Source organism: Gadus morhua, chromosome 11 (assembly GCF_902167405.1).
Source record: "Gadus morhua chromosome 11, gadMor3.0, whole genome shotgun sequence".
Lineage (NCBI taxonomy): Eukaryota > Metazoa > Chordata > Actinopteri > Gadiformes > Gadidae > Gadus > Gadus morhua.
The window spans coordinates 23538047-23555464 of NC_044058.1; the positions used below are offsets into that span (position 1 = coordinate 23538047).

Sequence of the window (17418 nt, forward strand, 5' to 3'; positions counted from 1 at the left end):
ATTTTATACTGTACGGGGTTGTATTGTATCACGCTAAAACAAATCCTGATTATAAAAAAATCGATATTGAAAATAACGCATATCTACTAATGCCGCAAGTGCAACGATGTTTGAACACATACAGTTTTTATTCACCAGAAATATGCGCCAAAGGTCGTTTTATTTTATTGTGTCGTTTTTGTTTTTTTAAACATTCACCTCTTACACCATGGAACATACACAATTGCTCTTTGGATTAATGCTACTCTGAATATTAAGTCATTCAGCACAGGTCTGTAGCCGATTTAAATGCATCTAGACACTTTTGGAAACCACTGGAGAACAGATTCAGAAGCTCATGTTGTGATGCTAAACAGGAAGATCTTTAAACATGAACACACATGTCATTCCATTAATGAAACATGTTTTTTATTTTTCCTTCAGCAAACAAAAGAAATACATAGCAAGAATTAGGGGGGAGGGGTTTTTCATTAAATATACATCAAAAACTATTTGTAGTCCTATAAAAATAGAGTTATATTGCTTATTCTATCCAACTAAATAGGGAAGAATACAACTATAAAGGGAAACATACTAATCAGTCTCACAACAAACTAATACAGGTCCACGCGTTTAAAAGGATGGTCAAACTGTTGCGGTCAAGTCATCAATCTCTTGTTCCATCTCCTACAGACAAAAAACAAAGCAGATTGTGTGTTGAGGTATTTCAAACAACATAGCATGCTTATAGAACGATTAAGCGACACAAAAAGCCACCTCACTAGGCAAGGCTTTTTCAAAGTGTTCCCTGCATTATGACATGAAAGTATTTTGTGCCATCATTCTTTCATTGCCCATCACTCTTGTTATTATCCCCCGTCATGTGTATCGTGTTCTCCTGTTAACGGACGAACTCACCTTCAACAGCGTGGCCTTGTTGTACTCCCGTCGGTGTCTGTAGATGCTCTGGCACAGCAGGGCGTAGAGCTTCTCCAGCTGCCGGACCTCGTAGCGCTCCGTCCTCAGCACGACCTTCTCCAGAAGGTCCTGTTGGTGAAGGGCGTACAAGAGCAAAGCAATACTTAAGTCGAAGGTCCGTGTTTAACCACCTCTGTTGTTATACCGTCGATGAAGAGCACTAGTGTGGGCCTCGATATGTAAATGGAGTGCATTTATATTGAGCTTTTATCCAAAGTGCTTTACAATATTGCCTGACATTCACCCAGCCATGCGCAAATTCACACGCACGTACGTCCACGCAAGGCGACAGCCAGCTCCTCGGGAGCGGGTAGGCTTAGGTGCCTTGCTCAGGGACACCAAAGAACTCGGCTAGGAGGAACTGGGGGATCTAACCAGCCACCTTCCAGCTACCGGCCGACCCGCACTGCCTCATGAACTACCGCCGCCCCGACAGCCTCAATGTAGACCCTGTGGTGTAGTACCTTGAGCTTATCTCTGTCCACCTCCAGCGGAGGAGTCTTCTCGACCGGCACCGGCACAGCTGCGTCCGCCTCGACCATCTGCTGCTGCACGGCCGACTTCAGCCCTCGCGTCACACGCCTCACACTCGACTCTGAGCCCAAACGCAGAGCCGTTGACGCATCTGTCGGGTGTCAATGATCCACACGTTGCTCTCACGTTGAACATGAAAATAAAACAAGCAAACATCATTCGTTGCACGTCTCCCGAGGAAACGGTAGCAAACAGACCTGCGTGCGACTCCTCCTCCGTTTTCCCCGTCGTGTCGTCGTGGGTAGGCCGCCCAGGAGGCGCGCAGCCGTCCGAGCCGGCCGCGATGCCCCCCTCACAGCCCCCTACATCCATGGGCTCTGCTGGGTCCGTCTCCTTCGACGGAGCTATGTCTCCCTCTGCTTCAGACGTCACGGCATCGCTCTGCTCCTCCGTTGACGCTTCTTTGAGATCAACATCCTGGCCTCCACTTCCGCTGCTTTGTCCGCCCGCAGGGTGGTCGATGCCGTCGTCGGTCGCCCCCGTGTTGTTTTGTGTCGGAGGGCCGTTATCCGGCTTCGGGCTTGCGTCCTGCGACCCAGCCTCAGTGGGAAGTCCTCCCCTATGCCCGTCTTCTCCTTCCTCTTGGGCGGACTGGTCCATCTCTCGCTCTCCTGCAGAGCCCTCGTCGCTCTCCGTCCCTCCAGCTTCTTCCTCCTCCTCTTCCCCGTCCTTGGGGGTATGAGGGGAGCACGTCGACCTCTTCTTGGAGATCACGCCTTTGGACCAGCGGCTGCGGCGGCGTTTCTTCTTCTGGGCTGAAAGGGAGCAGGAGGGAGACGATATCTCAACTCTTTGACGTGTTCCTTGATCCGTTACGTCTGATCCGTTTAAAATCGGTCACACTTCTAGCTGCTTTTGTGGGAACTGACCTGTGTTTTTGGGTGTAGTGTGGACAGAGGGATGGGACGAAGAGTTGGCGCACGCGGGTTGGACGGGCTCCAGAGCAGGGGCGACGTCACAGGCTTTGGCCTCCGCAGCAAAGGCTTTGGGCTGCTTGGGAAGCACATGGTAGAAGGACGGGGCCGAGCGAGACGTGGACCAATCTGCAGACAGGACCGGATACAGAGAGTTTGCTCAAGTGTTCCTTGGTCAATACAAAGGCAAAGACTTCCGTTGATCAAGAGTCCAAAAGGGCAGTAGGGCAAGATTTAAGAGCTTTTATTTGAGGGTCATTTGTAAGAAATGGCTTTGCCCGCCCGTTAGCTGTTTGTGAGGGGAATGCGCTTTGCGAAATCTGTTTGAGTTGACTACGCCGGCCTATGAAGGTCAATTGTTCTGCCACTCTACAATTGAGAGTTTCGCTTTCACACTAAATAACTCTGGAATCTTACCAAACAATAATGTTTCTTTGTTTGTCATTCACCTCTATTACTGCGGGACTCCTTGATCTCCTCACAGATCTTTTCAAAGTCTTCGTCCAACTCGTGTTTGATGATGGCGTGGACGGTGTCCTTCAGAGCACAAGCCCTGTGACGGATCTGACGGTCTACACACACACACACACACACACACACAATGAGGACGTGGTTTATTTCCAGTATATATATATACTAGAGCTGTCAAGCGATTAAAATATTTAATCGTGATGTCATAGTTAACTTTAATTAATCGCGATTAATCGCAAATTATTTTTCTATGCTAAATATCCCTTGATTTTTTTGTCCCATAATTCTTCTCATTTTAATTTTTTATTGATAACAACATTGGCATATACACTGATCAAAACAGGACGATACAAAAAAAGAGCCTATAGTGCAATTAAACGACTGCTTTGAACAAATGTCATTTGATCATAGCAGTCAGGCTACTGCTTCTTTGTTTTGAGCCAAAAAAAAAAAAAAAAGCTTTTTTTTTTTTTTTTATAAAATAATTGCGTTAATCGCGCGATAAAAAATTTAACGCCGCTAAATTTGGTTTGCGTTAACGCCGTTAATAACGCGTTTAACTGACAGCTCTAATATATACATAAATAAATGTATGCCATTCATGTATATTAGTTACCGGAAGGGTCTCGGTCCGGGTTGTACTCCAGGCAGTTCTTCCAGATGAGGTCGACGTCATAGAGGAACTCCCTGGCCGTACCGTACTGGTGGCGGTCGATCTTTGAGAGAACCGTCGCCAGGTCCATAGGCTCCTTGATGACCTCAGCATAGTCTTCCACCTGCAACACCGCACATGGAATGGTTGGTCGATTTTAAAACACAATAAGCGCTACCACTGACTATTTCCAATTTTCTTATACAACATATCACAAGTTATACACTACAGCACAATGATGTGTTGTTTAATTTGGCTCAATGTGCTGTAGGTAAGAAAGAGATAGAATCTTTGTTCATTTTATAAGGAATGCCATGTTCATGTCTGGGCTTAATGAGTTGTGAGTGAATTGCTCACTAATGGTTTGTGAGCCATTTTATTTTTTTGTGAGCTTCTGGCTCATTTCTGACCAATCAGGGCATCTCTTCTCTGATTGGTTTGCCGTCAATCACATGCACACACAAAGGATTCTGCCTTCTGTCTTTTCAAATCTTTCAGTCAGTTCCATTTTCTCTAAATCTTGCTCCTATTCCTACTGTTCCTTTAAGCAGACAATGATTTTTTTGTTGGAGAGAATAAGCTTACCTCCTCTAGATCCACAGGTTTTGTGAAAGCCTTAAAGCGTTTGTCTAGGGAAAGGCGGTTGGTGACATCACGCAGGAAGAGGCGGAGCTCCCTCCACGTGGCCTCCTCCTGCTCCTCCAATCGCTCGGCCTCTTCCTTGGTCAGCTGACGAGGGGCAGAAGGCGGGGCCACAGGCAGCACCTCCAGAGACTGGAGCGCTGAGGAGGAGGGAGTAGAGATGGTCAGAGTCCATTAACTAGCCTATCAAGGAGATCTGAGTCAAGTAGCAGCTGTCAAGAACCATTCAATCCAAACAGAGTCAAAGGGAGAACTGGCAGCTGGTCTGGACAGTGTGGGTAATAACTTACCATCAATTGTATCATCATATTCAACATAACAAATTAAACGGGCTTGTCATCGCTTGCAAATAACATTCCAGCACTGACATAAGGAATGAAGGTCTTCTCAATGACAACTGAAAACATCCATCCACTTTCCATTCTTTCCAAGTCCATTATTCAAGAGCAGACCCAAGAGGAAATATATTAGCTCTAATAAGCAATTTATGGCTAAGTCAGTTAAACACTACCACATCATCAGTGACATTTCTTATTTATTTATTTTCTTTCAAATTCTTATAAATATTTTTGACAAATCGCGAATCCTGTTTCTTACCGGCCCTTTTCTTGGAAGCCGGGGCCTTGGCTGCCTGGTTGAGGATCAAGTCCTCAAAGAAGTCCTTCCTCTCTCTGCTACTGGGCACCGGGACGTTAAACACCTCGCCGTAGTCCAGACAAAACAACTCCTTCAGCTGGAAAGACAGGAGTGGAGCACTGTAAGCACGGTAAGAGGTAATCAATCTCGCATCACTGCAGCATTCTGGCAGGCCACCCAAGCAACCTTTAAAATGAAAGCGGTCGGGGACATAATAGATTAAAAGCATTACATGCGGACAATGTACAGATGGTTTTGCCAGGTTTCATCGGGTACAGCTGGAGGCTTATTATTATGAAATGATCCATTAGTTGAAAGAGCCTTGCGTGGCAGTTTGCTGGGGGGGGGGAGGGGGGGGGGGGGGGTCTGGGAGTGTACCTCTGGACTGAGCAGGTGGTAGGGCAGGTTACAGGTGGCCAGCAGCAGTATGGGGGAGAAGGAGGGGATGGAGCGCAGAAGGCTGAGGAAGGTGGCCCTCAGGGCGGGCCCCACGGCCTCCCACCACTGGCCGATGTGGGGGATGTACAGGATGCTGGGAGAGGTGCGCTTCGCCTCCAGGAACATCTGCAAGACAAACATTCGGTTTCACAAGGTGAAGGCCTTTTAAACATACGGTCTTCTACGGATTTAGAGGTCTTTAAAAGTCCAGAATGATGGACCAGTAGGGTAGTTAGTGGCCCCGACAAACGTGGAGGTAAAACTATTACTTTTAGCGATGCAATTCTTCTGCTAAAAACTGCATCATGTCAGACATAACATACCGTGAACCTAAGAAAAGATCCAAACAACAGAGACCTAACGTGAATACGCTACGAATCTCATAACCCTGAAGACCACACGTTGAAATACCATTTATCTGTATTCATCTTTCCACACAGAAGAAGTAAACCTGATTGCGTGTGTGTGGACCTTCCCTGTTTCCTTCAGTGCGCTGGTTTAATCGTCAGTGCCTGGCCCCTCTACCGCGCCCGACGGGACCCCCTGGCCGTACCTGAGCACACGTCTCCTCCGGCGCGGCGGTGCTGGCTCCGTACAGGACGGCCACGTCCAGGGTGTGGACGGTGAACTTCTCCAGGGCGTGGAGCGCGGCGGGGGCCAGGTGGGAGCTCTGGCCGGAGCCCGGCCGGCCCTCCAGCAGCAGGCGGGGCCGGTAGGAAGTGGGCTGGCTCAGCGCCGTCCTGGAGTGGGAGGAACAAGGAGGATGGGGGATTGTTTTAACTCAAGAGTGGGGAGGAAGGTCCAACTCAACCACAACAACAACAACAACAACAACAACAACAACAACAAAACCAAACAAGAATGGACAAAAAAAAATTCACTTCATTTACAGAACAGGGCAGGACAAAAGCGTATCTTTTTCGGGCAGCAGGTAAGGAACAAGTAGCAACTAGAGGTCTTCACGGGTCCAACCCAACCCCAGGATCTAAGACCCCACCCCTGGAACTCCACTGGTAAGGGTCCACGTTGTGGTATGGTCGATTGGGTCCGGGTCGGGCCCTGTTCCATCCCTGCAGGTCCCGGGTCCTGTTTATCATTACGTGTGTTGCCGAGTGGAGCCGAGAAGAGACGCAAAAGAGGGGCTGGGTGTCTAGGGTATGTTCAGGGAGACCATGAGGATCAGCTCACAAGAGTGGGATATAAGGTGACAAGACCACGGGAGCGCGAAATAAGGGGGAACAGCACCAGCGAGCTTCAGTCAGAGCAGAGGATAGGCGCACGGTGAAGACTGGATACCTTCTCGACAAAGGGAAAAAATAAGCTCAAAGAAAATGAATATAAAAAGGGGTCAAACCTAGCGGCAAATCTTCTGTATGGGCCGCCTACATGCAAATATCGGACAAGGATGAAAAGAAAATAAGCGCCATTAGGTGTGATATGGGTGGTGGACGGTTACGGGTCGACTCATATGACTCATTGCATCTTTAAAAGTTTCCCTGGAGCCTATTCACGGAAGGGCTTTCTGTTCATTTGATCCCCTTGCATAAGGCTATCATAGGCTGATTCTGACACGAGACATTTTCACCAGAACTGCATTTCAAGTAAATGATAAATGGGACTGCCGTTATATATAACTTTTATCCAAAGCGCTTTCAAATATTGCCTGACGTTCACCCATTCATGAACACATTCACATGAAGCGGCGGAGCCCACCATGCAAGGCGACAGCCAGCTCGTCGGAACCAGGTAGGGTTAGGGGACTTGCTCAAGGACAACTCCACGCTCAAACCAGCAAATGTGGTTACCAGCCAACCCGGCCAGCTCCACCTCCTGAGCTAGTGCTGCTACTGCTGCGCTACTGCCAACCCATGGCAGATCTAATAGCCATTTTAAGTTCCATAAAATACCCTCCCTGTCTCAGATACCAGTTCTCCCTCCTCTCGGACCGAGTGGAGTTAACTCGGTATAATACGGATCGGTATACGTATAATATTTCTTGAAGTAATCGGATCCAAATCAGGTCTCGGAGAGTATTTCCCGGGTCGATCGTGTTTCGGGTCTGTCATTTTAGACCCGTGAAGACCGGTTACACCACTTGGGTCTTCTGAAGATCGACGCAACGTACCGGGTGAAGTCCAGGCGTCCCTGCGCAGCGGGGGTCTTGGGTTGCGGCCCAGAGCCGCCAGGGGACGGGCCCTCTTCATCCTCACTGAGCACCACCTCGTCGTCTTCAGGCACACCACAGGGGAGATCTGAACACAAACACTTTACGAGTCATTCACTTCCTACTCTACAGTGTTCTGCCAGGTAGTGATCGGCGACCAGGACCCAGGCGTTCCATGGTCATCCCTGCGTTGTTCGTGCATATGATACGATTGACGTCTTGTGACAGACGCGATGTAACAGACGTATTCAAAAGTATGTAATTAGATCAGCGTCATGGACCCTTGTCTCATCAAAGGACAAACACAGGTGTGGCTCATAAGTCAGTGTGGCTCATAAGTCAGCTTTCTGCTAAAAGTTTGATACATGAAATGCTTTTATTTTATTGTTTTACTTTGCCTTTATTTTCTCTTACCTCTTTCGTGTTATTGTACGTTTGCTTTAGCTTTCAGCTAAATGTTGAACACATTGCATGTTCTACGATGCATTTGTTAACTTTGCCTTGTTTTCTTCTACTTCTCCATTTTATTTAATTTTTTATTATAATTAATGACGATGTTTCTATGTGAAGCACTTTGAGTCTGCCTTGTGCTATATTAATAAAGTTACCTTGCCTTGCCTAAACCGCTCCCTTCAACAGTTATAAAGGCCAATGAAAAGCCCACCTACCTGCGAGTGCTCTTTTCTTGAGCCCCAGCTCCACGTGAGGGAAGACCCGGGCCAGCGTGTCCAGGAGGCGGTGCAGGGAGGCCCCCAGGAGGGGGACCAGGGCCGGGATCAGGGCCCGGGCTGGGGTCACCACCGCCCTGGAGTCACAACGCTAACAGTCAGTACGCACTTTGAACCGGGCGGACGTCAACACTGTTCTGGACGAGGAGGTACAGCCGCAGACACAAACCCTGATCAAGCTGGTAAATGAATCATTGCCGTGTTAAATGACTTACTATTCGGATTACAAACCATTTAATCGGTCGCTCTCACATTGCATTGGCTGATGTTGAACTTTTATTCTTTAACTGTTTTTTTTTTTTTATATATATATATTCTCCTCAAAGTCTCCATTTATTAATGTATAACATGCATTAGTGTCAAAGTGAACTTAATTGTCAGACAGACCGTGCAACAAGTAACATCCAACACCAAAATTGCGTTTCCCCAAACTCTATTACCAAAATATTTACCACACAACATAATATAAAAACAACACATTACAACACAACGCCCGGGTTTCCCAGAACCAGACAAGCTCTCGCCGCGGGTTACCTCTGAGCGGCGGGCACCATCTTGGTCATGGCGGACAGGAAGTCCCTGCTGCCGATGGTGATGGAGTCGACGTCCAGCACCAGCTTCTGGGACGAGGAGTAGATCTGGGGGTAACGGCGCCGAAGGGCGCACAGGGCGGCCTCGGAGCACACCGCCTTGATGTCGGCCCCGCAGTAACCTAGGAGACAAGGCTCACGTTAGACCAAAGACCGAATTCAAACAGTTAAACTTAGACCCTAGACTGGGTACCCCCAGCCTGTTCTGCCGGCGATTTGAATTTCGCCCTGAAGAAAGCTCTGGAGCGGAGTAATACATTTCTTTCTGTTTCTGATACGCTTTTGTGGGAGCCGATCACCAAGCTGGCTATACCCCTGGCACGCTAATGGCCGGTTTTGACACAGGGACGACCGGGAAGCGACGGCAAGCAGGCAATTGCGTCATTTGAGCTAGGCCTGTAGATCACGCCTCTTGTGCTGAAGAAAATGACAGCAGCTTCCCCAGACCAAGCTCAATCGTAGATTGAGCTTGGTCTGGGGAAGCTGCTGTCATTTTCTTAGCAATAGCCAGGCTACTTCGACCCGGCAAACAAGGTGTGCTTCTCCATCGAGTGTGGTTTTCATGTATGATTTGTTTCGTCAACAGGTTCTCTCCACACAGTCACATCGCTCACCTCACCTCATTGACAGAGCTACACTGAAGAAACACATTGCAGGGAAAAGCAGCCACTGCTGAATATTTTATCAAGCAAGCTAGGAGAAATTCATTGAAGGGGGTTTTTTGGTACGTATAATGCCAATCTTTGACAAACATTGCAACAGCTATGATTAATCAACAACACACACCTGTGGCTTCTACGCTTGAGTCGTCACTTGGCAGGCATTGCCTCATTAATAAGACACATCATGCCATCCTTGTTATGTGTATATAAGGATAAATAAGGTATGCATACCGACACATTTGTCTGCCAGTTCCTCCAGGAAGGCATCACAGGGTGGGGGAGCCCACTGTTTGGTGTGAATCTTCAGAATGTCCTTCCTGGCCTGAAATGCAAACATTAACATTCATTGAAATCATTGACTAGAGCAACAAGCAGTGTGCCTGTTTGCGTGTGTAGGCTTTTTATGAACAGTTAATGCCGGTCTGCTTTTGATTTGTGCACATTATGATGGCATGGTAACAATGAGGAGCACAGATGTTGTTGCAAGTGAAGTTCTGGGTCAGACTCTGTTCCTTTGTTTGCTCTGCATCAAGTCACAAGCATGATTCACACGTAGACGCACGTTGACGTGGAGATGTCTGTTTGGGCCTCAGAGGGTTAGATCAATGGAGGAGGACACATAGACACACGTTGACGTCTGTTTGGGCCTTATTAGGTTAGATCAGGGTAAGAGGAAGAGGAGGGCTAGGTAAGGGCTCCTACCACTCTGTCCGGGAGGCCGAAGAGGTACTCCCGGTCGAAGCGTCCCGGTCTCCTGAGAGCAGGGTCGATGGAGTCTAGTCTGTTAGTGGCTCCGATCACGATCACCTCCCCCCGGCTGTCCAGCCCGTCCATCAGAGCCAGAAGAGTGGACACTATGGAGCTTTTGGGGGAAAAACACCATTCAACTCAGAGGGTGTGAGAGGACAGATGGTGCTCTTACACATGTCTCACATTCCCAATCGAGGGACATTTAACTGTACTCCACTTCTGGGATAATTTTCACATCCAACCAGGCTCTTATGTCCGCCCTAGACAGATTTTAGGTTGCTTGCCTCAACATTTTTTTTATACCATTGCGGGCAAATTAAAAATGTCCTTAAAATCAATCTTCAAGCAACTTCACTATCAGGATAATCAAAATAAATCAAAGATTGCCAATGATCTTCAGTGGAAGTAGAGGTTCAATGCGTCTTTATTTGCCATCCTCCATGTGTTATCAACAGTCACATAATACAAACAGCTGCTCACCTGTGGATCTGGTCTTGCCGACTGGACCGGACCGGGGCCAAGCCATCAATCTCGTCAAAGAAGATGATGGCTGGACGCATCTGGTACGCCTGTGGACCCATTCCATGGGGCACCAATTACCTTACTGACCTTCTCCAAAACAGCTTAGGTTTAAAGAATTGGCCTAACAAAGGCTGGCTATGCATAATTTTCTGACAGACAATAGTTGTATAGCATTTCAAAGGGACATTTATAAAAAAGACAAAGATTGGTTTAATTGTATGCGTTCATAATCGTGTGCTTTGTTGTGGCTGGTGATGTGACGCATGAACCCACCTGGTCAAAGAGCAGTCGCAGCTGCCGCTCCGACTCGCCCACCCACTTGCTGAGGCAGTCGGCCCCCTTCCTCATGAAGAAGGCCACCTTCTTGTCCCCCTGGCTGCACTCGTTGGCCAGCGCTCTGGCCACCAGGGTCTTCCCTGTGCCGGGAGGGCCGTAGAACAGGCAGCCCCTAGTCACACCAGGAAAACCAGTTGAAGTCGCGCTGTCTTCTCACACATGTTTTGTGGTCGGTACCTCCAACGCTGACGTCCGGTTTCAATACAACAGCCTTTCAAAAAGGTGTCAACACCAAACCGTGGTACGAACAGTTTTTATGACTAAACGGTTTTCAATCTGATATCAATCTGTAGTAGGCTGTTGTAAATTTACTAGATCATTTCTTATAAGCTAGACAGAGGATATACTTCATCTAGTTAAAAGTAAAATAAAGAATTCACACACAAACTACCTGGGTGGTTGTATCTTGAACTTTTCAAAGACCTCGGGGTAGAGAAGAGGAAAGACCACCATCTCCTTAAGGGATGAGATGTGTCTTCCAAGCCCGCCGATGCTGTCAAAACACACCTGGAACACAAGGACACGGTCAAACACTTGTCTTCAGCACGTCCGTCTTCAAAAGCGTTCTCCTTCCAAAGCAGCTTTCTAAGATCATCTTTGGTCAAAGAACCAATCATTTATTTCAGAAAAGCGTTTCTAACACTTACATTGTTACATTGTGCACAAAAAAAACAAAAAAAACAAACTGTTTGCCATAGTGTGAACGGTTCCTCATTCCAGAAGGGCTCGGTCGTGTTCGTTCTCAATCTCTGAATCTAAGCATGTTCCATTGAGCGGATGTTCAATGACAGCTGTACCTCTGATCCATCTAAGACTCTCCAGTACATGATTAAAGATGGAGAGGTTCTCCATAAAAGGTCCTACCGTCTTGTCTATCTGCATGGGGTCAACATCGGCCAGACTGGCCCCGATCTTCATTCTGTCCTTCTGGATACCCAGTAGGTCTTCCTTCACTAGGTTCATGGGTAGACATCTAAATCAAAAAAGGAATCATGTTTGTTAAATTAATTCTCTCTCATTTGAGGGGAGTAAGGCTTTGGATACTCTAGCGATTGTTGTACTTGCACTTGGTTCTATGAACATCCTTTCTGTACCAACAGAGATATATTGATGCCCTTCTTATGACAAATATACTTATTGTAAGTCGCTTTGGATAAAAGCGTCTGCTTAATGCCCTAAATGTAAAATGTAAATGTACATCAATATTCATTCTCAAAAACACGTAAACACTAATATTTCGGTTTACATGAATAAGGTAACCAAATCGATGCTTGTTGTGACGTCATGGAGGTCACAGACAGTGTTTGGGCTGAGGTGTGCACTGTGCAGGTCCCTAGCACTCTGGACAGGAGTGCTGAGCCGGCTCACCTGTTGACCGGTTTGCTCCTGGTTTTACTCCTCCTCCTCTGGAAGGTGGAGGAAGAGTCGGAGGAGGAAGAGTCACTGCTGAGCGTGGAGTCACTGTTGTGGATGGCGTGCCTCCTTCTGATAAGGAAAGGAAAACACGCTGCAATATCTGCCTGTGGATCCATTACTACATGCACCCTCTGGGGTTGCACCCAAACCACACATAAAAAGGGCTTTTCAGGGAGAAAACAGACCGCTGTAATATTAGAAAGACGTCTATTTCAAGGGCTAAAGCTTTGAAGGAACCTCTTGCAAAACCAGGATTTGGGCAGATTTACAAGGGAAGCGGCCATTTTCATGAACTATAGTTCAATGATTATTATTACCTTCTGATGTTGATATCAGCATTGTATTTAAACTATACCTTAGGTTCAGCAAGAATTCAACTAATTACCACATTTGATGTTGGGGGATTTGCCTTTATAAGGGTATCTGCAGGTTTCAGCAATTCAAATTTAAGACATTTTTTACTGTCCTTGAAATTTGCCCCTACCCATTGTCGCAGACTAGCTAGCAAGCATGCAGATAATCGTTTATATATGCAGCTAGCAAGAAAGAAGCCTCTCTACATGTCCTTCCTGAAAAGTCCCACGAGAAAATAAAAAAATAAAAAGTCCTGCCCCGACAAATTTAAGACCTTGAGTTACAGTATTTAAGACCAGCATATGACATTTGTAACGAATTTAAGACTTTAAGGCCTTCAATTTAGAAACATGAATTTAAGACTTTTTAAGGATGCGCGGACACCCTGAAAATACTGAACACCACCAGGAGAGGTGTGAACTTCATAAGGATTACTTAAATGAACTGATTGTATGACGAATACAAAGCATGCCAAAAATCGGAAAGAACAGTTCAACCCAGAGACAAACAGAAAGAAAGAGTAGAGGAACTGAATTAAAGAACATGCGCTGTCTTACCTTTCAGAACTACTCCTAATGATACAGCAGAAAGAAAGAGAAAACCAGAAATAGAAATGAAAAGTACGCACATGCACTAATGCAAGCTAGGGCTAGAACATTCAAACGCAGATGGCAACCCAAGCTTTAAAACTTGGGGTACTTTAGCAATATTCTGGGACACATTTATGACTTTTGTCCTGCAATTTACACACAAAATGAACCCTACCCTACTACAATACACCATTGCTGGTTTGTAGACACAAATTGGCACATTGAACATAGGTGGCCACGCTCACTGGGAGAGGGTACCCTGTCTGCTTCAGTCCTTGGGGCAGTGGATGTTGATTGGCCGGTGGCTGGGCTAGAAGACTAACCGAACACTAACCTGCTGCTTCGCCGGCGGCTGTAGGGGCTTCTGGGGGCGTTGGCGTTGAATCTAAACCTGCGTCTGGTGGGAGAGGAGTGGCCCTTGAAGTACAGCGAGCGCTTCCGGATCTCTTTGGGCTCTGGGCAGGGCAAACAAGACATGGTTGATGGATATGAGGTCAAGGGGGAACAGCTAGAGAGAACGTTTTCTGTAATGCAGAGGGAGCACTGATTAAACATTTTTGATATAAACAGAACCAAAGCAACGTACCCTTCTGTGGGGCTTGATAGCGATCCACAGCCTTTCTCTTCCTGAAGTCGTAGCGTTTCTGGTTGTCCCCTTCCTCATCCTCCCCCTCTTCATCATCGTCGTCATCATCCTCATCACCATCTTCCTCCTCCTCCTCCCCCTCTTCCCCTTCATCCTCATCTTCCCCCTCTTCTTCCTCCACCTCCCCCTCCTTTACCACATTGTCGTCTTTGTCATCTTCTTTCTCAACATCTGTGATTTTTTTTATCAAAGCATAAACAATTATGAAATTAACCGTAGCCAACAATGTTTGGAGGTGAACAAAAATTATGGATAGAAATTATCTTTAGTTAAACAAGCAGATTTACACCATTCTTGTGAGAAACTTTTAATTAAAGTGGCGTTCAGAGTATAGTTGAAATGTATAAAAAAATTATGTTAATTAAAATTAATTTTATTTATGCATTTAAAAGTGAAATGCATAAAAATATCTGTCTCACCTTTACTGACTTTCTCCTGGGCATCAATGGTTTTCAGAGCCGTCCGTAGTGAATGTCGCCTCCTGTCATCTGAACTGTACATTCCAAGCTTTCAGGAAAAGAAAGCCAACAAGAGGAGAATGCATTTAGTTTCACTGTTACATATATGGTAGTGCAATTTTCTGCAAAGCCCAACACTCTCCAATAGTAGACAAGAACAGTTGCATAACCAAAGTTGATACCTTCCAATATGCTAGTCTCCATTTAGACCAAATTCTTACATGCTGTATAGTTAAGTGGGGCAGGCACACACACACACACCTCTTCTGTAGTGTCTCTATCTCTGTTTCGGACTCTGCGTCTCATCTTCTGCATGTCGTCCATCTTCTGGAGAACTGCTTCAGCAGTGCTGTGAGATGCAATTAGATAAACAACCAGCGACCAAACTATCACTGCATTTGCTCGACACCCCTTCATGTGTCATAAAAGTAATTTAAAACAAATCCCACTCATTGGTATTATCATGTTAAATTGATGAATACCGTGTTATATGCTCATGACAATGTTATCAACAGGTTTAAAACATCCTTTATTTTTAGTTTTTTAGACAGTACGGTTTCTCAAAATGTTTTGAGATGTGTGTATAGTTGTAGCTTGAGACATAACCCAAAGAAAATCATATCTTTATGCCGATGCATCATGCATCTATTTTGAACTTTTTCATATTTTGTTATCTTGTTCATGTCACGCCAAAATGTCCAAAATAATTCTGCAACTAAAGAAGAAAGCTCCTCCTCTTCCGCCTGCGTGACAAGGTCTGACTGGACCTACTTTGTGATGAGGCGGTCGTAGAGCACCGACTGCTTGCGTGAGTCCAGTCTGGTGATGCGTGAGCTTCGTCGCACCGAGTGGTCCTCCCCTTCCTCGTCCTCCTCCTCATCCTCATCCACCTGCCGGCTCCGCAGACTGAAGCGACACCTCTTCGGGGTAGAGGAGCACTCCACCTCATCTGAGACATCTGGGACACACACAAAATACATGAAAAACATGGAGTTAAGCATCATAGTTCATGCTTTTTTTTTGTAATAGTTTTTAGCTTTTTCATAGACATGCTTTTCAGGATATTGTGGCAGAATGCAAATGCCAAATTTCTGATGCCAATAGTAAAGAGAGTAAATAAGTAAAAGCAAATTAGTATTAGTATGTATTTCATAATTTGGTATGACTTAACAATTTGCCCACTTTAGCTGGACTTATCACCAATTGTATTATCAAACTGTGCCACAGTCCTGGAGGTATTATGTTTTAGGGTTTTAAAATAACATTGTGTAATAGATTCACTGAAAACCCGACATAAAAAAGGCAAACGAGAATGAAATAAAATGACTTTAAGAAACAAGCCATTTGAACATTACAACTCACCTAATAACATACTACATTTACGTATACAAGTCACTGCAGGCTCTTTTGTTTTTGACCTACCTGCTTGCTGCCTTCCACTGCTTGCTTTGCCCTCTCCCTGAAGACGCGGGGACTTTCTGTTGAAAGAAATCACCAATCACCTCAAACCCAAGTTCTAACCATCAAGAAGAATTGACAAATAATTAGTGTTTCCATATGTGTCATGCTCGAATTTCAAATAGTACATTTAGATCTAGATCTAGATCTCTTAGCTTTAATGACAATGTGCAGTGATAAAAGCATAACTGCACTGAATGCAGGAAGCATGTTCTTCTGACTGCTTTAACACAGGACATATACAACAGGGCAGGCTGTTTTAACCTGGTGCAGTGCACGCCGGCCTTGTCATCAGTCAGAGATGGGCTAGTTGTCCCGTTCATTTTGGAAAAAGGTGTCTCCAGTTTAACTCGACGGTTACGGGTGAAGCTGGTTTCTTCCTGCGCCTTCTTCCCCTCAGCTCTCTCCATGACAACAGCATGACCCTGTTGATATGACATTAGCCAAATAAACTCTTAAAGTTGAACGTTTGAGATGACAAATACAAGGACACTTGTTTACCTGTGCTAAAAAAACGGTCAAATTACAGCATTATTAAGAAAATGACAGCCCATGTGGTTAACGTTGTTCTATAGACGCTGTTTAATGTATGGGAATGGTATGGTACGTTGATCTCGAAAATGTATGGCCCATGACTGCTACTGGGTATCACTTGCTAATGTATTATTATTTGTTCAAGGCACATATAGTTCAGGTAACGAATTTTCTACAGAAACAGGACGACATAACTTTTTAGAACTTAAGATACGTTACATAGAAAGTCAACACAAGAACGATATAGGGCAAACTTCCTTTTCAAAGATTATATTTTCGATACAGAAGAATAACAACATTTGGAAGACAGATCGCCAGTCAGGAAAGTGAACAGACAATTCGAAGAGAGGGTCTACTGTTGTGATGCTGGCTAGTTAGCCTGCTAACGCGGTTAGCCACTTCACCCGCGCCGTTAATTAGTTGTTTATCTGGGTCAAACAGCTGTCATTCGGTAAATAAATCTAACGTTACCCATACATACATTTATGGGGATGTCGGTGCCGCTAATGGGGCTGTCATCTGGGCTCCGGGTAGACCTGGTGGCACTTCGGACGGACCTCTTCTCAAACGCGGGAACCAGCGACAGAAACTCGGAGCTAACGTTCAGATCGGCTGATCTATTGAAGCTCGTCGCCGACTTTGCCACGCCACTGCCACCGCTTCGTAGAAAGACCATCTCGACTCACAGGGTAACTTTACCCGGCATCAATGACAACCGAAGAACCTTGATTAAAAACAATGCTACGCCGTTAAAATAAGTCAGACCGATGTAAATAAGCCATAGGACACACACCCTCTTCTTCCAGTACCCCTTGATTCTGGCGCCACAAACGTCATCGGATGTAGAGTGGTAGCGCGGGTAAAAAAAATCCGATGGGAGGTACATGTATGCCGCTACCATTGACTAAAAGACCAACCGATTGATAAATTCTACTGGATATGAGCAATGGAAGTCCAGCGGATAAT

The 17418-nt window shown here is 45.8% G+C and overlaps 1 protein-coding gene across 4 annotated transcripts; it reads right to left on the minus strand.

The window, feature by feature from the left end:
• Window positions 1-386: 386 nt before the first annotated feature.
• Window positions 387-17365, minus strand: atad2 (ATPase family AAA domain containing 2). 4 transcript variants are annotated; one of them, XM_030371457.1, is made up of 30 exons: window positions 16934-17365; window positions 16183-16343; window positions 15883-15938; window positions 15232-15418; window positions 14722-14809; window positions 14422-14509; window positions 13943-14173; window positions 13691-13811; window positions 13324-13338; window positions 12365-12478; window positions 11861-11969; window positions 11388-11503; window positions 10934-11108; window positions 10619-10707; window positions 10091-10250; window positions 9620-9710; window positions 8671-8848; window positions 8077-8213; window positions 7370-7496; window positions 5798-5984; window positions 5185-5370; window positions 4768-4903; window positions 4114-4310; window positions 3493-3652; window positions 2855-2977; window positions 2361-2534; window positions 1689-2246; window positions 1422-1582; window positions 898-1026; window positions 387-666 (listed from the first exon to the last, which is right to left on the minus strand). In XM_030371457.1, exons 1-30 carry the CDS (start codon window positions 17126-17128, stop codon window positions 625-627), a joined length of 4491 nt encoding a protein of 1496 aa, XP_030227317.1. In that variant the 5' UTR covers window positions 17129-17365; the 3' UTR covers window positions 387-624. The 4 variants fall into 4 exon arrangements, with proteins under 4 accessions (XP_030227317.1, XP_030227316.1, XP_030227319.1 ...); XM_030371456.1 differs by having other exon boundaries at window positions 12365-12481; window positions 16934-17364; XM_030371459.1 differs by lacking the exon at window positions 13324-13338.
• Window positions 17366-17418: the final 53 nt, after the last annotated feature.